This window comes from Amphibalanus amphitrite, unplaced genomic scaffold (genome assembly GCF_019059575.1).
Source record: "Amphibalanus amphitrite isolate SeventyFive unplaced genomic scaffold, NRLGWU_Aamphi_draft 000850F_arrow, whole genome shotgun sequence".
In the NCBI taxonomy this organism is placed as follows: Eukaryota; Metazoa; Arthropoda; class Thecostraca; order Balanomorpha; family Balanidae; genus Amphibalanus; species Amphibalanus amphitrite.
The window spans coordinates 42,929-70,916 of NW_024882344.1; the positions used below are offsets into that span (position 1 = coordinate 42,929).

At 49.7% G+C, this 27,988-nt stretch overlaps 2 protein-coding genes across 6 annotated transcripts in view; both read left to right on the plus strand.

Moving 5' to 3' along the window:
- The window catches only part of LOC122367102 (PRKC apoptosis WT1 regulator protein-like), a 42,358-nt gene extending 22,627 nt beyond the window's left edge, over window positions 1–19,731 (plus strand). For all 5 annotated transcript variants that reach the window (XM_043339910.1, XM_043339913.1, XM_043339911.1 and 2 more), the window contains exons 6-7: window positions 14,427–14,562; window positions 18,025–19,731. In XM_043339910.1, coding sequence (XP_043195845.1) covers window positions 14,427–14,562; window positions 18,025–18,186 — 298 coding nt within the window. In that variant the 3' untranslated portion in view covers window positions 18,187–19,731. The remainder of the gene's footprint in view (window positions 1–14,426; window positions 14,563–18,024) is intronic.
- Window positions 19,732–20,186: 455 nt separating this feature from the next.
- LOC122367103 (testicular acid phosphatase homolog) lies at window positions 20,187–22,581 on the plus strand. Its single transcript, XM_043339915.1, has one exon. It carries the CDS (start codon window positions 21,029–21,031, stop codon window positions 22,142–22,144), a length of 1,116 nt encoding a protein of 371 aa, XP_043195850.1. The 5' UTR covers window positions 20,187–21,028; the 3' UTR covers window positions 22,145–22,581.
- The last annotated feature ends 5,407 nt before the right edge of the window (window positions 22,582–27,988 follow it).

Genomic DNA, 27,988 nt, shown 5'->3' on the forward strand with positions numbered 1-27,988 from the left:
GTATTCTATATTTTGAGACGAACAACAAAATGCATCTTAGATGCCGGCGCTCCTTTGATCACTGACCTGTGCGTGGAGGTTGTAATGTATCCCACATTTACCTTGTTACCACCCAGGTTACCGTCGGACCACAAACCACCCTCCTCTGAAGCCGGAGGAGGGGAGTGTGCCGATCGCCATTCAGTGCCGACACGGGTGCCGCCAAACGCCGTCCATTAGTCCCACCGCTGCTCGCCCGGCCCCTCTCCACCTGTAATGATCCCCTGAGACCGCAGCTAGGTATCGGCGAAAAAGGCGCTCAGAGGCTGATGGGCCGCATCAGATCTGTAACAATGCCGTCGCAGTGGATACTGGTGGCCTGGGTTTTCAGATCCGGCTTGTTAACATTTCGAAAGAAAATTGACGGACCTACATGATAAGCTATTTCCTGAACCCCAAAAGCTCAAAGATTCCGGTTCTTAACATATCCGTTTGTTAGGACATAGGCTGACGTGTTTCCAGCCCACTTGTCGACGATGTGCCTGCTTGTCTGTTTGGTATGACTGACTGCCGGTAATGGGGATAGGCGGGATGGCGTTCTAACGGATGACGATCTCCATGTAGGTGGCTTTCTAGCTCAGTCCTGGCCTTTGACTGGCAGCTCTTACGGCCTCTCCGCTGTATCAAATATCAACGGTCTGGCATATAGGAAAGACATCTGAATGAAGGCAGAGCGACATTTGATAGGGTCCGGTTAAAGAGGTCCGACTTGTGCCAGGTCACCAAAGCTATTTCCACACTATTCGTGTGTTGTGGCATATCCAGGGTCAACGGCAAAAAGCTTTCCTCGATGCATTGACGTCAGTAATTTATTCGACATCTCCATGTCGAAAGAAAATGTCAGCCAATCCTGCGTAGGTAAAAACGAATGACGTCAATTTCGTTTTGGCTGCAATCCATACATGCTTTAAATCCAACCCTGGGTGGGTGTCTGTCTGCGAGTTATATGCTAATGTGATGCATGTGCCAGATGTGTGTCTGTTTTACGCATGTATGCATGTGACAGAAATGTTTGTATTTGTATATGTTGATTTATGGTACCCATTTATACCTCCCTTCGTTGTGTCTTCGAACTACTGCGAAAGTCTGTCATCGAGCAATTTGCGCTAGGAAACACTACCTATTACGGTAGTCATCGGTACTTCTTATTTTTGTATTGAACCGCTCCTTTATTTTTATTTTTTCTTTGGAATAAAATTAAAGAAGAGTAAAATTGTTAACCATGTCATTCAAGTCTCTCCTTTTACCGACGTGAATGGGCAAATAGTATTACAAGTATTTAGCGGTTTGACTTTTAAAATTTAACAGGCTGGTAACTTGTAAGGTAGCTGGTAAGGTGCTGGTTAAAAACGGCGTCAGAGTAAAGGTAACAAAAAGTTGCCATTTTCTGCCTTATCTCCTTTTGACGTTACATTGCACTGATGGATTGGTACTTGCCGACTCATGCATTTTTCAGCATGTTTTGGCTAAGTGCTTCCATTCATCGAGATCCAAAGACTGCTGTGATAGACACTCTCAGAGGCCAGAAATAAGCGCGAGTAATCCCCGGAAAGCCCCTCAGACTGCGACAGTCCCGCTTAGGCGGCACACTTGCAAACGACAGAGGAGGCGGCAGTGCAGATGCTGCGTTGCATCCACTCGGCTATGGGGAGATTGGGAGCAGATTATTTCTTCACGAATTTCTGACTCCCACAGCAAAGAACGTCAGTTGGATGTAGGGTATGAGGATATTTCCTGCTTTCTCGCGTTTTGTAGCTTTTGGAACTATACTGGCCTTTAGCTAAATGTTTCTTTTCGTTCATTGTATGCATTATCAACTTAATCAATTATCTCCGGTGATGTAGACTGCAGAGCTAAGCAATAGTTTTGTGTGGTTTTGGATGTAATATTATAGATCGTTGAGCTACATTTGTTCATTTTATAAGTCAACTTCAAAACTGTTGCTCTTCATTCGTCATATACCTACCAAGCGCAGCGGTCAAGGTATCCATGTCCGACGACTTCGATTGGTGGAACCACTTTTATGTTTTTCCTTGTATGAAGCAGGTTTGTATGTGCGTACAAAAATAACAGTGGGGACACATTTGTGCTAACATCTGAATAGGTCGCCGATCACAGTATTGACAAATTGGCGGTATAATTTCTTGTTGTTATGCATTGGGGCTGAATACTAAGAGCGATTATGGCGTGGAACGCTATGCACACGTCACCTCCCGTTTTATAACGCGGTTCGGGCTGTTATTCAGTCATTTTATTCTATTGTTCCATTCACCATTGTTGTAGGTCATGTAAACACGGATATGTTCAGCTCCCAAACAAGCACCCACCCTATTGCTCGATATCGTTTTATTTGTTCTCCCGGATGTTTGAGGCTGTTTGTATAACTATAGTTGCAAGCTCATGTTTTCATGTCGAAAATCACTTCACTTTCCACAGGATCACTCACACTCACCACTTCCTGAGCTTACTTACAGAGGCGTATCGCACATCTATTATAATAAAAATATATATGTAATAAACATGCTCGGAATTATAGAGCTATATTTGCCACGGGAGCTTCGCGCCAGTGTCACACCTCTGTTTTTTTCATTTATATTCATTCACGTCCTTACATTTTCACGTCTCAGTTCAGTCCTTCTTACATTTGCCCTACGCTGTCCTACCACCTTACCATCCCTCTTATCCTGAAGACGTCTTATGTGGCGACCAACAAGCGAAAGCAGTAATGAGCCGTGCACGTGTTGATGCTGCTGTCCTAGCCGTTGCTGAAACATCGTCACCTACACTGAAAGCATTTTTACACTCACATCGCCGTATTAACACCACCTAAAGGTGTAAATAGCAGACTGAGCACTATACGCAGGTCTATAACACGGCAATTACGCTTAGAAACTGATCAAAGCGAAATTACACCTCGTTGGTGTGCAAATCACACTCATACAACACCTTATGGAAGTGCAATTCTGAACTTTAACACCTAGCTTTTGTTCATTTACCAATAACACCTTCCTGTAGTGTAGATGATCGCGCTTCATGTGTGCTGTGTTATTGACAAAGGATCCTTGATCTGCGATTGCCGCATTTTTGTCTTGGCTCAACACTGCTCTGAAGTGTAATGTACCGGACGGCAAAGGCGCATGCGCGTGACGCCGCTCGCACCCACGTGGCTTTCAGTTTCAGTGCGCCATTGTGCTTCAACGAACGTGGTTGTTAGTGTGCTGAGCTGGTGTGACTATTGAGCATTGAGGAAGACCCACCTGCTCTGGAACGGGTAAGTAGATGACAGCATTTTCGAGATAATACTTTTTTCGAAAAATTAGGACGTGCATGATTTCCAAAGCCAATTTGTAATGCAGGGATGGGAAAATGAGGCGCGCCGTGGTGCTGGCTCTGCTCTGCTTCTCTTGATGATATTTCTGGCACTAGGATTATTGGTTTTTGCTTCATCCTTGTTTAATACTAGAACTTCGTGAAATTTTTACGTTTGGAGACTTCCAGTGACCTCAGCAATGACCTGATCAAAAAATGACCTGAATGATTCTGAACGATCTATAACAAGCTATCTGTTGCTTTTGTCTGCGCCTTAGCTATACTTTCTTAGATACCCTGGTGTGCCCCCCCCCCACGAAGTTGGCTGAGAGGCCCACCCGGGCGCGGGTTAAACTTTCTGGCAGCGGCAAGTATGAGTAATTTCGCTTCCCATGTGTGTTTCAGAGAAGGAACTCGAACACCTTCTAAGTAGAGATGCGTGAGGAGCAGGTCGTTTTTGGCCCTGCGACAACGAACGGACCGTCCACCATCGCAGATGGCGCACTTTGGGTCGAAAGGGAGAAGATCGCCAAATTCCAAACAATGGCGAACATGCAGGACGAGCTGTATGTACATCATGAACATCGCTATCTTTTTCGAGCGCGCTCGAAGGCGCTGGACTCGAACGCCTAGCCCCGGTTCATATCTGCAGAGGACTCGCCGTTTCATGTACTTGTTGCACGGATCAACGTCCAATAAACGTTAAAATATTCTGACATTATACTGGTGTTTATTCTTCGTAAAGAGCGTGAGCGCGACCGGTGCAGGGGAAAGGGGGAGGAAAGGGGAAAGGGGTCTGGAATCAACAACACCCGAAATCGGATCGATATATACACTCGGAAGGCGTGTTCTGCTCTAGGTGTAACACTACAGTAAAAGGTCAATCACGAGTGTACCCGCCTTTTTCATCCGCCTGGAGAGTGTAAACGTGCAAAGTCAACGCCCCGGGCGAGTGTCTTGTTACACTTTATTTGAGTGTAAATATTACACCTCAGACGAGGGTAAAAAACGCAGAATTTCAGCTACACCCTCCTGAGGTGTTTACACCCGAGGAAGGTGTAAAAAAGTTTTCAGTGTAAAGAGGAGCGTTACCACGACCTTGTCGGTTATTATATGACGTGATTGATGATTCCTGCACTTAGCATGCTAACCGCACGTGGTTTCCCATCGGGGACCCGAGTAGAGACTGCGCCGCCGAGTTTGGCCCGAGTTCGGCCGTCTGTGGATTCCCTGACCTTCTTCTGTGAATCCCGTGTGTCCCCGATGCCTGTGTCCAATTTTACATAGTGGCATGAATGGGATTGGACAGCTGTAACTGAATTTCAGCTTTCATTAGCTGCCTGTGACTGAAAAGATGTTTTGCATAATTTTGTTTATAGGGATCGATAAATTGGCTGGAACAAGCGCTTGCCAATACCGTTATCGTTACCGAAAGGCTTGGGCCAGTGGTCACTTCGTAAAATTGGGTTCGCAATACAATATCATGATGGTGTTTGTGGTGGAATTTTACCTGCGGAGGTGTTGAATATTCATTCTGAGGGCAAGAGGGGTTCGTCAGAAATTTTTGAATTCGCCGGGAAACCGCAGAAATAATATGGATACCGTAAGGTGGGGCTATTTGCAAGGGCGGCGCCACCGTGGGGGCAGTGGGGGCAGACTGCCCCCACTGACAGTAGGCCGTGGGGGCAAGACTATGTTTTTGCCCCCACAAAACTTGGCTGATGTTGAAAAGGGAACAGAAAACCTGTTCAATATTCATGATAAGATAGGATGTGATGATGCAAACAAGGTTTTAAAAATTCCAATGCAAAGCTGTGGTGATGTGATGATGGCAAAGAAATTCCTGTATCTGCCATAACTTTTCCTTCAACCATGGGCGTAGGAACTTCACGAAAAGTGTGGGGGAGGGCTAGCGAAACTTCAATGTCACTTTGTGGGAGCCCAAATACCCCTATGAAGAAATTGTTTGCAGTTTTGTACTCATCTCACCTTGCTGAGCCATTCCCCGCTCTTAGTTTTGTATTTATATCAAAAATAAAGATTTTATTTAACAAATGGCTATAAAGTGGGTGGCCATGACCCCCCCCCCCCGTTCCTACGCCCATGCAGCTTCATTTTGGACAATTTTGGATGGCAACGGCTAGGGACAAGGTGCTGTGCTCCTGGATTCTGCAGATCAAGGTGTCAGACAACAGTCGGGTCAGCTCAAGCTTGCCCCCACCGGCGAAAATTCGTGGCGCCGCCACTGGCTATTTGAGACAGTGGGGCTATTTGAGACAGTATTTAAAATTACTATAAAATAAAAACCACTTAAAATTTATGCTTAATTTTTTGCTCAGGTGATTTACTGCTCGATTCCACACCTCCCTGAGCAAAAATATCACACAAAAATCAAACGAGCTTCATTTTATAACGATTTTAAATACTGTCTCAAATAGCCCCACTGTCTCAAATAGCCCCACTTTACGGTACTCATAACTCATGGAATTATTATCTTCCTCGGTTTTTGTTTTCATCGGTTTTTTTCAGCTGCGCGATGATAAGCGTCATTTTTTTGTCTTGAGCATGTGTTTCAACTTTATGTGCAAGTTTGACCTAGTGCTTACCTGTCGAAATTGTTTGATAGCTAGCTAGGAGATGAAATGTTGCAGAATCAAAGCACTCTCCAAAGGCAACACAGCTCATTTGTAAATCATACACGGCTTGTTGCGTGTCCAGCATGTAATTAATTTATTAGCACGTCCATTAGAGCCATGACCGGCGACACTAACGGCCTGTATTTCTGTCCATTGAAGCGGTCACCCATTAAGTAGAGTATGTTTTGACACGGCCCGGCCGTCACGTGTCCCTCATTCCAACACCGGGAAAGTTCTGAGGAATCGCGGCCGCGCAGCGCCGGAATGGTAGGAGGCGTTCGGGCACCGGTGGATTCCCCTGCCAACTACACAGGACAGGTCTGCTGAGCGAAGAATAATGATTGGTCGCTAGCACGGCCTTCAATCTGTAAAGTTCTATGCTTAGCTTTCACATAGAATGATATGCTTTCACATCGGTATGATATGGAATGAGCATCGTGGTTGAAAAACATGAGTTTGTGAGCTCCTTTGCTATACATTACTCAGTAAAACATCGAATCAAAGCTGTACGTTACATACAGCTAAACGTCCGACAAAAGCTGAAACCTGGCGCGAATACGAGAGCCGGTGCGTGTTCAATGATTCACGGACACGGGGTATCGCTCGGAGCTGCAACGGAGATATGGTGGCGGTGTCTGGTGCGTCTGTGGGTCTGATGTGAGCCCGGCGCCGGTTCTTGTAGGCGGTATCGGTGACTGTGCGATGAGCGTCCTAAGTGCACGGAGGCTTAGGCTTCAGATACACGGCAAGGGCTTTACTCTATCGGCGTTTTCCTCCTCCTGAGCCTTCTCTTCTCCCCTATTTGGATCCATTTTTAGCTGACCAAAGGCCACTCTATTTGTCTTTGTAGTTTCGAAACTAACAACCATCGACACGTTTTAGTGGTAGTGTTTGGTGTCTTATCGCCTCGTCCTTTTTTTGCAATCTCGTTTTTGTGCGGCTCATTACGTACGGTTTATTTCTTATAGTCACCTTCTTATCTTCTGGACTCAGTGGCGGCGCCACGAATTTTCGCCGGTGGGGGCAAGCTTGAGCTGACCCGACTGTTGTCTGACACCTTGATCTGCAGAATCCAGGAGCACAGCACCTTGTCCCTAGCCGTTGCCATCCAAAATTGTCCAAAATGAAGCTGCATGGGCGTAGGAACGGGGGGGGGTCATGGCCACCCACTTTATAGCCATTTGTTAAATAAAATCTTTATTTTTGATATAAATACAAAACTAAGAGCGGGGAATGGCTCAGCAAGGTGAGATGAGTACAAAACTGCAAACAATTTCTTCATAGGGGTATTTGGGCTCCCACAAAGTGACATTGAAGTTTCGCTAGCCCTCCCCCACACTTTTCGTGAAGTTCCTACGCCCATGGTTGAAGGAAAAGTTATGGCAGATACAGGAATTTCTTTGCCATCATCACATCACCACAGCTTTGCATTGGAATTTTTAAAACCTTGTTTGCATCATCACATCCTATCTTATCATGAATATTGAACAGGTTTTCTGTTCCCTTTTCAACATCAGCCAAGTTTTGTGGGGGCAAAAACATAGTCTTGCCCCCACGGCCTACTGTCAGTGGGGGCAGTCTGCCCCCACTGCCCCCACGGTGGCGCCGCCCTTGTCTGGACTTCCATATGAACAAAGAAGTTCAAGGAACCGAAATCATAGGAAATGATGTGTGTTACCGCTGCTTAGATCCGGCAGCCATTGAAATCCATCAAACATGTTTGACGTCAAACTAATAAAGGAAACGGTGGTAAACAATAAAATCGTAAAACGCACTTAAAATCATTGTTTTTATTGGAAGGAAAGTGACAGAGCCTCGCAGCTTTCTGCTACATACATCAGCTAAGCTCTCCAACGCTGCGGTCCGTGCCACCCGGAACCGAAATTGGCGCCATTAGTTAATTCCTACATCCGCCTCCCACACTCCGGACAGGATTCCTCATTTCACGGCGCGTGAGGCTTTTCCCAGCGAGACGGAGGTGATGATTGGGCCCCGCACTGCACCGGTCGGTGGCACGACAGGTCACCAGTCGGTGGGAGTTTCCGACGTCTGTAGGTCTGATGTCTGTCTTTCTGTCTGTCTGCCTATCCGTCTATCTATTGTCTTACATGTATGTTTGTCTCTTTCACACTTTTTGTCGCTATTTGAAGTGTATCCTTTATCTCTACCATGTCTTTTTTCTTCCTCTCAATCTTGCGGATTCTAGTGACCACGGTGGGTTGCTAATTTGATGGTGCCGGCTCACTCAAACGTCACAGTGCCTGCTAGAAAAGCCCGCTTCATTCTGTAAATTTTGCCCCAGGCGACGGGCGTATTTTCGCCCCTTTGGAGAGACGTTCGCTGGCAATGTCACGCCCGCGGGGAGATGCTCTCTGGAAATGAATTGTTGATGTGTGCTGAGTGGTGCTTGTCCGGTCCTTGTAGCCATTCAGGTTACGTCAGGTAATTTGCATGGGCTCGTTCTCCGCACGTTTCGCCCGTCGGTCTTACAATGGAGAACACTCACTGTAATTAAGTCATATTATGCATATGGTGTGCTTCAATGGTGAGGAGAAGGTCGTGGTTTATTATGTGTGGAGGGTTTTAACGCGTGATGGTTAATTTCCCTAGGACGGCAGAAAGTTTGGTGAGGTCAGGTCAGTGACTTAGTGATATGCGTTACGTCACGCGTTGCGTAATCCATGGAGATGGTTATCATTCATTCTGAAGTCAGTAGGCAGTTTTGTTTTAGTATATGCTTTCAGTGTCTCTGAAGTTGAGGAAATCTTGATCAATAGCTGACGGCCGAATGATGTGTGTTACCGCTGCTTAGATCCGGCAGCCATTGAAATCCATCAAACATGTTTGACGTCAAACTAATAAAGGAAACGGTGGTAAACAATAAAATCGTAAAACGCACTTAAAATCATTGTTTTTATTGGAAGGAAAGTGACAGAGCCTCGCAGCTTTCTGCTACATACATCAGCTAAGCTCTCCAACGCTGCGGTCCGTGCCACCCGGAACCGAAATTGGCGCCATTAGTTAATTCCTACATCCGCCTCCCACACTCCGGACAGGATTCCTCATTTCACGGCGCGTGAGGCTTTTCCCAGCGAGACGGAGGTGATGATTGGGCCCCGCACTGCACCGGTCGGTGGCACGACAGGTCACCAGTCGGTGGGAGTTTCCGACGTCTGTAGGTCTGATGTCTGTCTTTCTGTCTGTCTGCCTATCCGTCTATCTATTGTCTTACATGTATGTTTGTCTCTTTCACACTTTTTGTCGCTATTTGAAGTGTATCCTTTATCTCTACCATGTCTTTTTTCTTCCTCTCAATCTTGCGGATTCTAGTGACCACGGTGGGTTGCTAATTTGATGGTGCCGGCTCACTCAAACGTCACAGTGCCTGCTAGAAAAGCCCGCTTCATTCTGTAAATTTTGCCCCAGGCGACGGGCGTATTTTCGCCCCTTTGGAGAGACGTTCGCTGGCAATGTCACGCCCGCGGGGAGATGCTCTCTGGAAATGAATTGTTGATGTGTGCTGAGTGGTGCTTGTCCGGTCCTTGTAGCCATTCAGGTTACGTCAGGTAATTTGCATGGGCTCGTTCTCCGCACGTTTCGCCCGTCGGTCTTACAATGGAGAACACTCACTGTAATTAAGTCATATTATGCATATGGTGTGCTTCAATGGTGAGGAGAAGGTCGTGGTTTATTATGTGTGGAGGGTTTTAACGCGTGATGGTTAATTTCCCTAGGACGGCAGAAAGTTTGGTGAGGTCAGGTCAGTGACTTAGTGATATGCGTTACGTCACGCGTTGCGTAATCCATGGAGATGGTTATCATTCATTCTGAAGTCAGTAGGCAGTTTTGTTTTAGTATATGCTTACAGTGTCTCTGAAGTTGAGGAAATCTTGATCAATAGCTGACGGCCGAATGATGTGTGTTACCGCTGCTTAGATCCGGCAGCCATTGAAATCCATCAAACATGTTTGACGTCAAACTAATAAAGGAAACGGTGGTAAACAATAAAATCGTAAAACGCACTTAAAATCATTGTTTTTATTGGAAGGAAAGTGACAGAGCCTCGCAGCTTTCTGCTACATACATCAGCTAAGCTCTCCAACGCTGCGGTCCGTGCCACCCGGAACCGAAATTGGCGCCATTAGTTAATTCCTACATCCGCCTCCCACACTCCGGACAGGATTCCTCATTTCACGGCGCGTGAGGCTTTTCCCAGCGAGACGGAGGTGATGATTGGGCCCCGCACTGCACCGGTCGGTGGCACGACAGGTCACCAGTCGGTGGGAGTTTCCGACGTCTGTAGGTCTGATGTCTGTCTTTGGAAACGGTGGTAAACAATAAAATCGTAAAACGCACTTAAAATCATTGTTTTTATTGGAAGGAAAGTGACAGAGCCTCGCAGCTTTCTGCTACATACATCAGCTAAGCTCTCCAACGCTGCGGTCCGTGCCACCCGGAACCGAAATTGGCGCCACCAGGGATGCGGAGCCGGAGCCGGAGTCGGAGCCGGAGCCGCCGGAGCCGGCATATTTTGCCCGGAGCCGGAGCCGGAGCCGGAGCCGTGAAACAATATAGCCCGGAGCCGGAGCCGGAGCCGGAGCCGCCAAAAAAGGGGGCGACTCCGGCTCCTTTTTATTTTTTGAAGAGGAAAAAAAATAATTGACCTAGTTCGGTTTGACAGTACAAGGCAGTAAAACATATGGTACTTACGTCATGGGCCATCAAGTGAATGAAAAAATCCGAATATCCCCAGTATTCCACAGTACGCAAACAACTTCCTGTTTGCTCTTCCCCCCCCCCCCCCACGTCTACTGCATCCCCAGAACATGAGGACCAGTCATCAGGTGACGGCCATTGTTTTCAAACCAGTGCAGTGGACTGCGACTCCCAGCACCGTCTCATCCCACACCCCCCCCCCCCCACCCCTCACCCCCCAATGCAGCCGAGACGGGTGTCAGCTTACGATGGTTCACTGAACTCCGATTCGCGGCGACTGCGTTTTCCAATGCCATCGCTTCCTAGCCCTTTGTTCTGCCAGTTCTCTCCGAGGTGCGTTTGCGCGGGGACGCGGTGAGCCGGTCATGGCAAAGAGTAACGCGTATAACCAATCCAATTTTTCTTCCACCCGTATTTAATTGATTGCGTAGGGGATGTAATGAGTCGGAGCCGGAGCCGCCGGAGCCGGAGCCGCCGGAGCCGGACCATTTTACTCGGAGCCGGAGCCGGAGCCGGAGCCGCTATAACATTTCACCCGGAGCCGGAGCCGGAGCCGGAGCTGATTTTTTTCTCCGGAGCCGGAGCCGGAGCCGGAGCCGTCTGAAATTTCCACGGCTCCGCATCCCTGGTGGTAAACAATAAAATCGTAAAACGCACTTAAAATCATTGTTTTTATTGGAAGGAAAGTGACAGAGCCTCGCAGCTTTCTGCTACATACATCAGCTAAGCTCTCCAACGCTGCGGTCCGTGCCACCCGGAACCGAAATTGGCGCCATTAGTTAATTCCTACATCCGCCTCCCACACTCCGGACAGGATTCCTCATTTCACGGCGCGTGAGGCTTTTCCCAGCGAGACGGAGGTGATGATTGGGCCCCGCACTGCACCGGTCGGTGGCACGACAGGTCACCAGTCGGTGGGAGTTTCCGACGTCTGTAGGTCTGATGTCTGTCTTTCTGTCTGTCTGCCTATCCGTCTATCTATTGTCTTACATGTATGTTTGTCTCTTTCACACTTTTTGTCGCTATTTGAAGTGTATCCTTTATCTCTACCATGTCTTTTTTCTTCCTCTCAATCTTGCGGATTCTAGTGACCACGGTGGGTTGCTAATTTGATGGTGCCGGCTCACTCAAACGTCACAGTGCCTGCTAGAAAAGCCCGCTTCATTCTGTAAATTTTGCCCCAGGCGACGGGCGTATTTTCGCCCCTTTGGAGAGACGTTCGCTGGCAATGTCACGCCCGCGGGGAGATGCTCTCTGGAAATGAATTGTTGATGTGTGCTGAGTGGTGCTTGTCCGGTCCTTGTAGCCATTCAGGTTACGTCAGGTAATTTGCATGGGCTCGTTCTCCGCACGTTTCGCCCGTCGGTCTTACAATGGAGAACACTCACTGTAATTAAGTCATATTATGCATATGGTGTGCTTCAATGGTGAGGAGAAGGTCGTGGTTTATTATGTGTGGAGGGTTTTAACGCGTGATGGTTAATTTCCCTAGGACGGCAGAAAGTTTGGTGAGGTCAGGTCAGTGACTTAGTGATATGCGTTACGTCACGCGTTGCGTAATCCATGGAGATGGTTATCATTCATTCTGAAGTCAGTAGGCAGTTTTGTTTTAGTATATGCTTTCAGTGTCTCTGAAGTTGAGGAAATCTTGATCAATAGCTGACGGCCGCCTTGCCTTGAGCCGACCCTGAACACTCACGATTCATAAACATTGGGTCATTCCGTTTTCTGTGGCAGCGTGCACTTTGCTCATGCAGTGCATTACTATGAAGTTAGCGGAGGTTGAATATTCAGAATATTCTGAAGTTTCAATTCCGGCTCTCACCGAACATTCTCGTAACAATAAATCTGGCCTAAAACTGACCCCCCTGAACTCGCACTCGTCGAGACCTTGGGTGAGGCTGTGTCTCAGTCCATGAGCTTGGTCTGTTGGCATCGGAATAGTACCTATCAGTGCTGTAGGCATTTTGAATCTTCTAATTGATTCCGTTACGAGCCGCATTTTACGGTTGCACGTGAACGGCTCGTGCCGGTCAGGCCAGCAAGTACCACAGATGCCGTGTCAGACACATGGTGGTGCTCAAAGCGCTGACCTGATAACCTTCTTACCGACTAAATATCTTCCCAGAAAACCATATAGGACACTCAACAGAAAGTTTTGTCACGAGTCACACGGTAGACGCATTAGCCTGCATAATGTTATCGCGATGTGACTAATATGTCATCCGACATTCATGGGTCTCCCTTCCATCAATAATTGGTCAGTAGTTATATTCTCACTGTCGCTACCTTTCAGCAAGTTTGGCTGTCGCTACTGCGCTGCCCTGTCGGACGTCTGTGCTCTAAAGTCGGGTGTGCGGCGCCGGTCCGGGGGGAGGGCTGCCACACTGTCTGTGATCCTCGGCCGGGGATCAATTATGCACGACCGCCTCCGGGCAGGCACTGCTCGGTCACGCCAAATGCTCCGAAGGGCGCCGAGACACGCAGTCTCAGAGGCTGGCCGACGCCGGGGCTGTGTGGGTGGGTGTGAGGTGGAGCTACCAAATGCACATTGCCGCCACTCAGCCGCACCCCGGGGGGGGGGGGGGGGATCTGGTCACGTGTGATGGCCTTATGTCAGTCTGTCTTCCTTTCTTCCTGTCCCTCCGACCAAGGTTTGTTCCCGGGTCAGTATCCAAACGGAACAAGGACTTTCAACCGTTAGCGACGACTAGCGTTGCGTGTATGAGCTGCCATCTACAGCTTGGTTTTGTAATGTAGGACAGATTCGAAGTAGATATGATTGGCATGCCACCGGATATTCTCAAAGGAACGGGATCAATTTCGGAATCCGATCCGCATCGAATAGCAGTGGCGAAAACTTGTCATTAGTGGTATGTCAAGCAGTTTTGAGGAGATCAACTTGTACATTAGACTCGACATTGATCGAATGCTGTTGGTATATCGGTGTAGGCGTGCCTTGAACGTTTTCGTTTGATGTAGTTCGTAAAAAGTGTCCGGTGAATAAGTTACAGCTTATTGGCTTGGAGAGTGGCCGCCTTGAACCGATTTTGACCTAATCCTTGAATTACTTTTTGTATAAATGCATCTACCGTTAATTTCGAGTTAAGGTGCATCAAAGTAAATATGGCCATTTAAATATGTTTGAATTTGTAAATTTGGTCCTAAATACTGTAACAGCTAACGAATGGGCTTTTTTTCATGGGTGGCGCCGAATGCGCAGTGATGAATGAATGAAGGGCGTCGTGAACAACTGATGTTATGCTTCACTATCAATCTGTCTTCGGCGTTTTCTTTTTAAGCCTTTCAGTCCGTCTTCTGTTGGTCCATCCGACTGTCTCATTTCCATCCGATCATTAAGAAAAAGCCAGTGCAAGGTTTTCGCCAAGATTAGCAATAGACCTGTTTTACACAGCAGCTGTCTGACGGCCATCCGTGCCATTCAATGCAGGAGTCTGGCCTTCATGACTCTCCTCATCCATCCGGCAGTCTGTCCTCCCTCTGTCCCACGCTGTCCTCCGACATCCACCTGCCCCGGCCTATTCCAAGCAGCAACAGTCTGACCTCCGCCCGCTCTATCCATCCGTGAATCTAATCTCCGCCCTGTCTGTCTCTCTGGCCGTCTGACTGACCTCCACCCGTCCCGTCCCTCTGTGAATAACATTCGCCCGCTCCGGCCTCCTGTCAGTCTAACTCTAACTTCCTCACCTCCCGTCTCTTCCACAGTCTGTCTGATCTGGACGCGGACGATGAGGACAACAACCAGGACTGCGACTCTCTGGGACCTCCGGACACTCCGGCTGCCGGAGCCGTGCCGCCACCGTCACCGCCACTGGAGCCGGCCGCCGCCCGACTGCTGCAGGTCAGTGACCGGGGTCAGGTCACAGAGGTCAACGCTCAGGTCAGAGGCTGCTGTGCGGCTGCTGCAGGTCAGTCACCGGGGTCAGGTGACAGAGGTCACCGCTTGGGTCAGAGACCACTGCGCGACTGCTGCAGGTCAGGTCACAGAGGTCAAAGTTTGGGTCAGAGGTCATTTGGGGTCACAGGTCGGGGTCCGCTGCCCAGTCAGGTCACAGAGGTCAGAACGCGAGTCAGAGGTCGCCGCCCGACTGTTGCAGGTCATTTCCGGGTCAAGTCACAGGTCACTGCTCAGGGTCACTTAGGTCGCCATCAGGTCACAGAAGTCACCGTCGGGGTCACAGCCCACAGGCCACAAAGGTCTCGAGCCACCGTCTTGGTCTCAGGACGTCATCATGTCGCAACTTCCGCAAAAGAGAAAAAAATGAAATGCATCGTGCCTAGATATAGCATTGAATTATTATACGCTTCCTGTTTATTTGTCACTTCCGGTGTAAATGTCATAACATGACATTCTTATCCGGCCGTGTACGTTGTTAGCCGTTGTCTTAATTGGCTGTAGGCCTGCCGTCCTGCTTTTTACGTAACGTTTGCGCCGTTTCTTATGATGCCGTGTGCATTGTCATTCACCACGTGCTTGCTCTGCTACTTCTGATGCTCACTTGCCCGTGACCGTATCCGTCTGGATGGCGGCGGTCAAAGGCCACGTCAATGCACTCCTCGATGTTCTCGAAACAATCGCTAATTGGATCTGTGCTCCCGGCGGTGCACCTATATTGACTTACTGAGACGGATGGCGGCGCTGTTTTTCCACTGGGAGAGGAGGCGAGGTCGGTCGGATGTCTCGATGTCCTGTGGTATACGGGTGGGCTTGGTGAGAGACATATTCTGTATAATGGTGGCGTCAGTGAGAGTGTCGCACCCTGTCGTATTGGGTCGGTCAGTGGAGTCATAGGTTAGGCTGTCATCATCTGTTTGGTAGTTACTGCATGCGTATCTTGGGTGGAGCCACCTCAGCGAAAGCGTCGCATGGTACGTGGATTATCCCTATGATAATTCATGTCTTGTTCACTGTTCAACCGACCGTAGTGAGAACTCGTACCCTGAACGGACAGCTTCACTGTGAGTCTCACACTCAGCCGTGGATGGCAGTGACCCCGCGGTGGTGGCTGGCGCCGGTCGTTGGCGCGTGCCGATGGTACGTGACCGGAACTGTCTGACGGCTGCGACACGGAACACACGGGACCAGCCTTTTTCGACGCGTTCCTTTTTTATTTAACACAATGCCGTTACTATCCCGGTATAGTAACTGGTGTGGTACTATAGTACTTGACAGGTATAATACCACACCTAGTACCCTCCGCACAGCCAGCACAGGGCTCCCTAGCTCGTCCAGCTCACCTAAAGGCACGCCTCACCTCACCTCAGGCATACCTCACACTGGTCCCAAGTGTCACATCACAGCCAGCCCGGTAGCGCGCGGCCTCCGACACCTGTCGGCGTGTGCATTTCATATCGGTCCCCTGCCACGCGCCTCCTCATCGTTTGTCTTCGGCCGGCACCTCTGTGTCTCAAACGGGCGTGCGGCGCGGCGCTCGACGTGGCTCGACCGAGCACCGCTCCCCGCCGAGACCGGCGCGATAATTGTTTGGTGCGATGGCGGACACGAAGGCGTGAACAGAGGTGGGGAGGTGTGGAGAGATGTGGAGTGGACGCCGAGTGGGGCGCTCGCGAACCGAGTGCGTTTGTGGAGCGCCACCGGTACCGCCCCGGACGTGACTGAAGTGAACGCTGGACACGCGCCGACAGGAAGGAGAGGGCTGCTCTGAGAGTGTTTCTATGAATGGGGTGAATACCAGACGTCATAGTTCGCATTCTGACACCAAACACGCTCGGACGGTGTCAGTGAAAGACAGCTGGCTAAGCGATGTAAAATAAACTGAATCTCTGTTTGATTTGAGCCTTACTCGGGGAAGGATGTTAGAACGTCCTAGAAGTCAGAACTACGCAACGTGTGGTAATGTACCCCCGATGCCGTATTAAACACAGCAATGAATGCATTGGCTGCAGTGCATAATCATGCATATTGTGTGCAGTACTGATCAATGATCATCCTTCTATCGCCGTGTTTGGACATCAGTACATTTAGCTCCCATTCACAGTGTGACCGGCATGTCTCCGGCGGCCGTGGGTGCGCGCGGTGGCCGTGGGGCGGCCAATATTGCCGGTGGCCGCCACTGTGTGGACACGGCACCGGCGACGATAGCGGCCCGACGGTTATGGACAGGCGCGGCGCTTTATTGGGCAGTGCCAGGTGTGACGGTGGGCGACTGCGGTGCCTGTTAGGGGTAGGTGGGACCTCTGGGAGGGCGCGGATTTTTACTGGTTTGGTTCAATCACTGTTCGAGCTGGGAGGGTCCTATGCAGGAATATTGAGATATAGGTCCCAGACTGGACTGGGAGGGCTCTAATGGGGTATACCGGCTGCAGCTCCTGCCCGTGTTAGGAGGGCACTCCAATTCAAGAATACGAGGTCACAGGCAGCGCGTACCTGGCCGAGAGACAGCTATGCTTTGAACTGAAGCTCGGAACACTTGGCAGCGCAGACCGAGTCGCCGGATCTCTTACTTTGTATGGCAAATAAAGTCAGGTTCATCTCTCAATGGATCTCCCGCCAGTCAATCCCAATAGATCTCCCATTGGCTCAATGGATCTCCCGCCGCACCTCCTACCTTTTATGGTTATCAACGGCTTGCCCGCCGGATCTCCCCGTTCTGTGTGGTCCTTTTGATTCCCCACTCAGTAAAGCCCATCAGATCTGTCGGCTGCGCTCTGTCCTTATGTGGACGTGTGCTGTTTGCCAAACGACCCACGCTCCACGGCCTTTTAAAGCAACAACCGTTGAAGGCTCTATCTAAGCTGTCTCTTCTTGCCTGCAGTGCTGGGCTTACCAACAAATCAAATGTGCAGTCGACGGTGCTGAAGAAAGCCTACCTGCCTTCGATTGTGTATATACGCGTTTGTTGGAAATGAATGTCAGATTCGCCATACAAATGCGTTACTTCTGGTCCGAAATTTTGAAAGTTTTCATTCCTTTAATTGCCCTTGAATTTCCTATCATGGAAACGCAGTGGACGCACTCGATGCCCCACGCATATTTTGCGCCTGTGCTTTTGTCTCAGTTGCATCCATCTGTGTTGTGTTGTTCGAGTCCAGTTCCGGCCCTTCCCTGTCAGCGTAGGTTTTGTGTTGGTGTCGGTGTCTGCACTGAAACGCTGACACTGTCGGTCCTGATCATTGTCAGCGTCCGTCTTTCCTAAATCAGTGTCAGTGTCTCTGTTGTGTCTATGCATAGATGATAGACCACTACATATCTATGGTATATAGTGGTCTATGGTCTATGCCATCGCTGTTTCTTTTTCTTTCTTTTATGTATGACCTGTATCTTTTTCTTCCTTATCCGCAGCTGGAGGAGGAGAATAACCGTCTGCGTCAGTTACTGGCCGAGCGGGATCGCCGGATCGCCGGCCTGGAGGAGACCGCCGAGAGGGGAGCCCTCGAGCACCACCAGCTCCGTCTGCGCAACGACGCGCTCACCAAGGCCCTGTCGGCGCTCACCGCCAAATAGGGACTCACTCGCCGCGCTCTCACCGAGGGGAGGCCCCTTCTCACCGAAGGAGCGAGGGACGTCTCACCAGGCAGGCAGCGGGGTCTCACCGGAGTAGTAGGGCTCTCACTCGGCACCGGGCGTTTCACGGGGCGCGTCTCACCAGCCAGCAGACATTCTCACCTGAGCTGCCTGGCTTCTCACGGGGGAGGGGGATGGGAGTCGTTCTACAGTGATGTGGCATTTCCACACTGTTGCGACAGATGCTAGGAAGGGGTATAGACGGGCTAGGTGAGTCTGCGGGGGGTCGGATGGGCAGAACATAGGTATGGGGTGGTGGGTATATATTGCTATGTGTGAATAATGTCGAGATTATGAAATAGGGATATGGTTGGGTGGTACTTAAAGATGTGCCCAATAATGACGCTAATATGAAGTCAACAGATGTAAAATGTCTGATGATGTAAGTATTAATTAGTATTCAAGACAACCGAGCTCGGTAGTGCAGCTTATTTATAATAGTCCTTATTTTCGTTTTGTTTTTCGTTTCCACTGGAAGATGTACCGTAGGCTGACCATTTCACGTATTCCATAATGCGTGGCCTGCTAGGATTGCTATCGAGTAGGACTGACGGTATTCACGTTTTCCTTTAGAGCTGTCGAGGCTGGTCCGCTAGTAATGCTGCCCGGGGCTGACTAAGCGACTCGTATGGGTGTTCTTACATTACCAAGCCTGATGGCCGTCTGACTGGCTGGGGTTGTGGTGTAGGATGACGCCGTGCGTGGGCCGCGGGCATCAGCGGCCGAGTACAGCGAATGGTAGTGGAGCGTGTCCTGGCAGCGGGCTGCCGGGGCTCCGTGCCGCCGGCCGGACGGTGGGCTGACCGGCCCCAACGAGCCGGGGAGGCGGGACCCCTCGCGGCGTACCCGCCAGCGCGCGCCCAGAGGTGGCGGTGTTACACAGAAGCTATATGGCAATCGCCAGCGCTTCTGGTCGTCTAAAAGCTTTATGCAGTCTCGTCATTTTTTAGACCTTTTTGGATTTAGGCAACGCGAGTCGTTATTTAAGCTCTTTAGATCTAGTTAGGATGCTTTAGTATTCTGATGTAGTTAGCTTGCTTAATGAGGGAGACGCTTCTTTTGTTGTCGGCTTATATGCGACACTTTTCCGAAATAACATTCACATGCATGGAGGTTAATTGTGAGTCCTGTCCTCGAGGCATAATGTGGTATTATTTTCTTGGATAGGTATGCATACTTTGGTCTTTCATTATCATCTGACATTGTCATGTTTGACTATGTATAACTCATGTTCAGTCGCTTAATTCCTACTGCGCCCTAAATGGGTCCATAATAGACTGTACTTACATGTCAGCTAAAAGCTTTTAACTCGGTGAGGACCCATCGATTGTTAAACTGGCATCATTTATTAGCCGCGGGCATTTGAAGTATGAGTACAGTTTAAAGCTGTCAGGTTCCTGTCAACGTGAGCGGTGATGTGCGGAAAATGTAAGACCCTGTATCATTGTTTCAGATGTTATGCTCTCAATAAAAAGCGCATTCTCAGCTCGATTTTTGGTCCGTTCATCGTGTTCACTGTAAGCCGCGCGACTGCAGGTTTTTTACGGCTACGGAAGGACATACCGATTTGCCGACGATGCCTCGACCTTTTTGCTTGTGTTGTTGGATTAGGCCAGAAGGGCGAGGGGGGATCCTGCTGATAAGCATGGCGGACACTCCAGCCTGTGTCTGCGATGTGTGTTTAGGGCAGTCGAATGACTCGCTTAGGGCTATTAGGTATATTAGGTTCTGTAGTGATGCATTACTATAACCGGAACTTCCCAATAATCTTGTGTTTTCGGCATCAAGCATTAAACAGTATGTATTCGCGGCATATATGGAATACAGAGGTCTATTGCGCAAAGGCATCGCCCAGTATTGATTTGAAAAAGGTATGAGCAAAATGAACATTGTTAAACAGAGCACGTGCCATTAGTTGTCCGACAGTGTCATTTTGCACGCAGAACGCACGCTCAACATTTCAATTGATTATATGTCACGCCTGTGTGATAAAATGATACTAAACGGAAGCCGGAAATATTGTTAGTGGCCACGTGAGATTTGTACAGAGCCGCCGCTGGCTCTAATTGTGTTGGCTTGGACGGCCAGGGAATGGCACCGCTCTGCCGTCCCACCAGAGAATTCGACTGCCGTTAGACGGGCATGGACGCCCGTTACCAGAACGAGTGACAGATGGAACCGCATCGCTCCGCTCCGCTTTTATGTGGCGCTCCTCGCTCGGGGCTCCCTGCGTCCCAAGAGGCGTCCCTGGCCCGACGGCTGCCCTTCATGATTTTCCAATGAGTTCGTGACCATACCGCTTCGAAACCTGTTCCTCGCCAGCGACGGGAATGTTTTATTTCATGAACGTCTGCACCGCAGCGCACGTCTAATCAGTGACGTCATATCCGTCTAGTCAGACAGGATAATACCGTAGAACGTCCTGGTGCCTCTCACTTACGACAGGGTGAGCAGTTGACCCTGGACTGGACACACGTGTGTTCGGCTGTTGTGGCCTTTGTGCTACTCGTGCTGCATATGGAATATTCAGGAAGTTGTGGCCGGGATGTCAGTGATAACGACCTCACGCTGTTCGAGGAGGTCAGTGCGACACTGGAAGACGGCCTGAGTGGAGGTGACGCCGCCGGCCGGGCCGCAGTGACTCACACCCTGTGGCGTCATCCTGAGGCCGCGGCCTCGCCGCCCGGCCGGCCCAGGACCCCGCTATAAACTCAGTGCAGCCCGCGAGGTGTTCAGTGTACCGCTGGAAGCTCAGCGCGACCCGCGGTGGTCAGTGTTTGCGATGGCGAGTCTCTGTCTCCGAGGTCTGCTGGGCGGCCTTCTGCTGGTGGTGGTGATAGCTCAATCGAGGGGTGCTCGCCGCACGGCCCTGCTGACCCAAGTGCAGGCTGTGTGTCGCCACGGGGGCCGGTCCCCTCGGGGCACCTACCCGGCTGACCCCTACCGGAACGTCACCTGGCAGGGCGGGTTCGGCAGTCTGCTGCCGGCTGGGGTGGGTGACCAGGTGCGGCTGGGTGCCCTGCTGAGGAGCCGGTACGGCGCGGCGCTGCGACTCCAGTCTTGTCAGCGTATCAGTGTCATCTCCTCCGACCGTGACCGAACGCGCGAGTCGGCGCGGTCTCTGCTTCACGGTCTGTTCCAGGACACAGAGCTGGGCGGACCAGAGTACCAAGGCGGTCCTCTGCCGCCTGCCGACCCCATCTGCCCCATCCGCGTCATCCCCGAGCGGGACGATTTCGTGCTGCGGCTCGTGTCCCCTGAGCGCTGCCCGCGGCTCATCCTCGCCATCGAGGCCATGCTGAAGCGCACCCCCGAGTACCGCGACCTGGTGCCCCTTCTGAAGCGCGTGGTGGCTGAGCACGCCGACATACCGTCCCCCAGCTCCATCGACCTGGTGAACGTCTTCGACATCTTCCGCACTCAGCAGCTCAGCGGTCTGGAGATCCCGGAGTGGGCCCACCAGTCGCTCGGCTCCGGACTCCCCACCGTGTACGCCGCGCTGGAGCGGTTCTTTTTCCTGGCTTTCGGCAGCCAGGGTGCGCCGTCCACCCGCTCTCTATCAGCTGGAGGTCTCCTGCGGACCATGGTTGACACAGCTCGGCACAGCGACACGGCTCTGCGACTGTACGCGGCCCACGACACCACACTGGCAGCACTGGAGGCGGCGCTGGGCGTGTACTCGGGCCCCCTGCCGACCTCCAGCTGTCTTCTCCTGGAGGTATTCGCTGCCGCCGACGGCGCCCGGTTCGTGCGGCTGCTGCGACGTTCGGGTAGCTCTGGAGAGTTGCGGGAGCTGCCCCTCGGCTCGCGCCGCGGCCCGTGTCCGCTCACCAAACTGGAGGAGCTCCGCTGGCTGCCCGATAGTGTGGATGACGTCAAACGAATGTGCCGCCTGTAAGGGACGGCGATCTCGACGCTATTCGTCTGTTTACCGTGTTATGTTTAAGAGATGTTAAAAATGCTAGCCACATTATACTGAAACATATTTCATCAGATATATTTTAAAATATGCTTAGGTATAGTACACATGCTGCCATATCCATATAGGTACTTACTTCTTGTTCGTCCATTTTTAAACAGTGTTTAAGTCGTACAAAGGCTATACTGGCTCATGAATGTATAGATAAATTGTTCGTCATTTGTCCGATTTTTTTTTTCTGATGAAAGCACGCTTTATTTGAAAGTGTTATGCATTGTATTTGTACTAACTAGTTTCTAGTCTGCGATTCCTGCCAAAAATATTTGTTTATGAGCAAAATGAAATCATAAGGTGTATATCGCTGGGTAGTGGGCTGTGAGTAGGTATATGTGCGTCATGAATAAACGACTGGAATATTTCGGACTGTACCTACTATTTGTTATCGGGATTCGGGACCTACAGTTATGTTTTGCCACGCATAATTAATTGGATGATGAACCTTTTGAAAGGATATTTATCTATTACTCCTTGCAAGTTTTGGAATTAATAGCGAAGAGACCTCGGAGAAAACCAAGTCTTCAGACGAAGGCATCAACAATCGGACTATTGCAGCAATATAAATTTACGCAATGTAGGTACACACATTTTAGGGCTCACAGCTGGATTTTGTAGGTACCTCAAGTTTTTTTTTGTGACACTGAAATAGAATTGCGTAATTGCGTAATGGCGTATGGTGAACGTTTTTAATACGATGCGTCTTTTATTTTTAATAACGTATCAGGCACTTAAATTGTAATGTGTTTTAAGCGGCAAATACACAGAGCACATAAGAAGCATGATTGCCAATTCAAATGTATCTTTCAATAAGCTTTCAGCCTCTCAATGGGACTTATCCCTCGCATTGGTGATCATGCTCGGTTATACGTCAGTAGAGCATCGAGAGACGCGGTCGCATTCATCTATATAGGCACATAAATGTGTTCAGTCATGTATCTAATGCCTCTTTTCACTGCATCAGTCGATAAGTTATTTGGTCCAACATAAGTGCATAGGTGGAAAACCTCGCTGAGAAAGAAGGTAACTTACCACTTTCATCTTTACTTTCAAATAACAAGTCCCTAACAGAGGCCTCACTGAACGGGGAGTGTTGGGTTGAAATGAAACAAATCGCTTCAAAAATTTCCAACTCCCGAAAAATGAATTGTTGCAGCTCACCAGGCTCACCGTTCTGTCGTTGCTGGCAGAACGGCTGTTTGGCAGTGTCAGTTTTATTCGGCCCACTGCACTGGATCGGATCATTACTAGGAGGAAAACACATGAGGGGTCTGGGCATTTGTTAAAGTGCAACACACTTCGTCAGACTACCGTATTACCTACTGATAGAGATATGGTCTATATATGTCTTCGTTTATTTCAGACTGACCAATGAAAACGGTGCTAGAGCCCGGATTTTGTTCATGGTTCGTTTTTATATTCTCTACCAGTCATATGTCAAAGAAACCGAAATATTAACCCTCGCCCATGTAGGGGGGTTGGTGCAACCCCCCCCCCCTGAGGTTTTTCTTAGCTACACGCCGAACCGTTTCAGATAGCCTGCTCAAATTTTCAGTACCTTTTGGGGCATCCTTTGCGCAACTTTTGGTAAAAAAAAATTTTCAAGGTCATGTCAGGTCACGGAGTTATAACGTCATAAAGGGAACAACCTCCGGCCAGATTTACGCTAAATTGGAGATTGCTTCACATTGGTATAAATGCCGACTGACCTGACACACTGATGGATTGTTTTAGAATCATAACTGGCTGTTTTGACATTGGCACAATGTCCGTTGACCTTTTCAAGGTTACTAAAGGTCAAGGTCAGGTCAGTGACCTCGGTTGACCTGTAATGACTTCTTGCACTTGTATGCCTTTTCGGGGTATTTTGATGCCCTGAATTCGAATTTGCTATCCATTTCAGGCATCGTCGGTTGTTTCTTGTAGTTCATTTTGGGTCAGGGTCAGGTCAGTGACGTCACACGCCTGACGTGACCCAATGCACAAATGACCTTGCAGACTTCTGATGCTCCCAACGCATCATTTTTAGAGTTATGACATCGAAATACACACCAAACGATAGAGAATTGATCAAGGATCACGATAGTGAAGGTTTCAAGTCGATATCTCTTACCGTTTTGCCGCAATCGGCGCGGAAATCTGAAAAAGTTAGATTTTTCCGAAAATTTGACCTTTGACCGGTCATAAGTAGGTCAAATGTTGACCTAAGACCAAAAAATATACCACCAATCGCGAGATCTCGTTGAGAGCACTCCGTTGGTCTTTTCCGCTAAGCTCTACAACGCTCCGCTTTCAAACGCCAGGGGGGGGGGTCGCACCAACCCCCCCCCCCTGCATGGGCGAAGGTGGCAAAACACCGTTTACGGGCGAGGGTTAAACGGTCCTCGTTGATTTACTGTTTGTCATAAAGTAGGTAAATGCTGGAGGACTTGTTAGCACTAATTGCTAAGGGAAAGAGCCGGGGAAGAGGAACAAATAAGAAGGTGTAATGCGAGAAACGAAGTACCGGCATAACATGGCTAATTTTTAGCAGCTTTCACGTCTCAAGCGGAGAGGAAGTAATGTATTGAAGTGCCAACGAGTGGCATGTGTCATTTGTGACTCTAAAACGTACTTGACGGTGTCGGTAGCCGAATGATCAAATTACTTAATGGCTCAAAACACTCATTCCATAGCAATGTGAATCTCCCTTCTTACCAGTGAATCAAAATGAGAGCATAGCCTGTTATTTATATATAGTACGTGACGTGACAGTAGACGTAGCTGCGCATTGTCATCGAACAGTCACGTGGAAATTGTGGACTCTAAGAAAAAAAAATATTTGTGATTAGTCAACCACCGACCACCGACCACCGAGTAGTGGGCAGCTATACCTATCGGCTGTCTGCAGGGGCCACTTCCATCCGGGAAAGTGCTCGCTGTGGTCAAATGGTCACTAGTCTGATGATATGACAAGCTCGATTCCCGGCGCCACAGAAGCGTCAGGCGCCGCCCGCACACGCAGGATGTGTCCCTGTCCTGCCGGCCTTACAGTGACGTCACTGTGACGTCAGAGATGATCCCGGGCCGCCGCTGACGTAGCTGTTTCCCCGTCGCTCGGCCCCCTCTCTCCCCTATGTCCTGGTGTTAGCGGCTTCCACTATCGGTGTGCTAAATAAAGATGGGTTTGGGGCATTACGTGTGCTTTTCTCTCGTTTGCCATACGAATTTAGACTTCCAAAATATTTTATGCAATGCATTAGGTGTTTTTAAATTGATCATTAGTTGACACTTAGCAATAACACATAATCATCGTTGAAAAAAAAAACGTTCAAACACAGATACAGATCACTCGTAACAGTTGTGACGCAATCCACTGCTCCTCCCATCCCTTTCCCGTCGCTCTGTCCTTGTTTTCGGAGACGGCGGTGGCCGGCCATAAGACGTTATTCGCCCTCCCCAGGGGTCCTACCCTGATGAGCTGATGCCGGCAGCTGTTGGGGGCGGGCGAACCAGGATCTCCCCGGCCGAGACGGTCGCCGAGTCCATGACGGCTCCGGTCCAATGGCACCCATATCGGCCAAATAATGCGGCTCCGTGCCGATCGCAATAGTCCACAATAGTCCATCATCCTCTGATGGTCTGGTTCGAATTCCGAAACCGTGATCGGCATTCGATAACTTGACTGTAGGATCGTGGGTGTAACGCGGCCCCTGTTGCGATCAACGTCACGCAAAGATTGTACTTTGACCAGTAAGCCCGTGCAAAGATTCCAATTTGCATAAGCAGACAAAGCAGATGAATCATTGCACGCTGTCATGGACGTGCGATACCGACCATGAATGCATGCATTATGACTTCACACGTTGAAATGCAAGTTGCATGCTTTTTACAGTGTTCTCTGGGCGAAGTATCCTTGTCTCGTTGTTTTATAAGCAGGATGACAATAATGCACGCGTCAAAGACTTGGACTACGAGTCTAGCTGACCATCTGAACTTTAATAATCGTGCTGAATGTACCGACGGCAGTCGTTTATCTTCAAATCAACACAACAAGCAACAATGCAAAACATTTCTACGTTTTGATCTCCAGATCAAACTGCATTAAATGGTACAGATCGTTCACCGTATACATGCCATGACCTTTCACATCAAAAGAAGGCTTTCAGTCAAGCAGGTATGTTAACCCTCGCATGTGTAGGGGGGGGGGGTCGGATGGACCCCCCATGGTTTTTCGCGAATAACTCGCGTAAAAAGCGGCCGATCGCGACGAAACTTTCAGTACCCTCGCATTGATCAATTTTACACCTACCCTGAAAATTTCATGACCCTGACCCAAATGACCTTTGACCTGTGACCTCTTTTCCGAGACCATGTTTGGCCGGAATCGCGATTTCGCGTATGTCGGCTCGCACTAGCCGCGTGTTTGCAAGCTTTTCGTGGTTTCAAACGTTCAAACATGTGATTTGATGTTACTCCCGTGTGTGTCAAGGTCACCTGAAGGTCAGGTCAGGTCATTGACCTTTGGTGACCTCGGGTGACCTCGGGTCACTTTTTCGAGTTTTACATGTTTCTAGGCTAGTTTTTGGAGCTGAATTAGAATTTAGCAACCATTTGAACATTTACGAAGTAGTTTTGGTGACTTCGTAACATGTTACGAAGCTGTCAGAGGCGGTTGACACGTACTACGAATACCCGTCACGACGCCTACTGGTTGACCTGACCTGACCTGACCCGACCTGGTTTAAATGCTTCAAGACATCATCTGTGATCAAAACTAACACGATGTTCGTGATCAGCACCCCGAAAAACCCCTAGCAGCCACACTTTACGACTTTCTAACAGGTCCCGATTTTCCCGACTTTGGGTCATTGACCTGACCTGGAAGAATGACCTAGGACCTTAAAATTGGGTATCATCGGCTACCTCTCGTCACGGGCAACACGCTCGTTTTTTCCGCGAAGCTCTAGCTCGATCAGGGGCCAAACGGCAAGGGGGGGGGTCCAACCGACCCCCCCCCCTACACATTAGAAGCTGGCAAACGCCGCACACATGCGAGGGTTAACTGTCAAGTGCAGTCCTCGAACACTCAAGGAATAATGATCGACATTAGAGCTACTAGTTGGTCACATGTATGCCGTATCTGGGCACACTCCAGCAAGTGTAATGCACAAAACATGCCAATTATTTTTTCGCGGTTGTTGACTTCCTCGCTCAAGCCAGGTAAACACAATAAGACTGCTTCTCAGAAACATTACAGGGTTGAGCCGTGTCGCAGGTCGCGTGGGCTGAGCGTCGCTGCACCATTACACTCTGTACAAACTCGGCGTGTATCATCCCGCCCACCGGGCCTGTGATTGTCGGTGCGTCCGGCGAAATCCTGCACCCCTGCCGATGCCGCTATCACCCTCAGCCTCCCCGCTAATAGCGGCGGCCGGCTCAGCCCTGCACTGGCGCCATATTGGACAGATAGCGGGATGCGGCGGCCTGGCAAAACACACACCCATCGCCGCTGATGCTGCGGCCATAAAATAGAAATCATAGCCGGCCGATCAAGTGCTGGGTCAACACGGCCGGCCACCTTATGTTCCGGTGACGTCACGCGCCAGGGACCGGTGGGCGGCGGTCCGGGCTGCTGGCGTCCCCCACTCCCCACCCCGAATGTGGCCAAATGGGGGCGTCCTCGAACCGATATAGAAAACAGATGTTGCGTAAGCGGCAAACAGGAACTGCGCAATGCGCATCTAATATTGTTTTACCATTTGACAATTCCATTCAGCTAGATACTGG

What these genes read in the sequence shown, in the direction of transcription:
- LOC122367103 (XM_043339915.1), top strand. Translation starts at nt 21,029, where the DNA reads ATGGCGAGTCTCTGTCTCCGAGGTCTGCTGGGCGGCCTTCTGCTGGTG.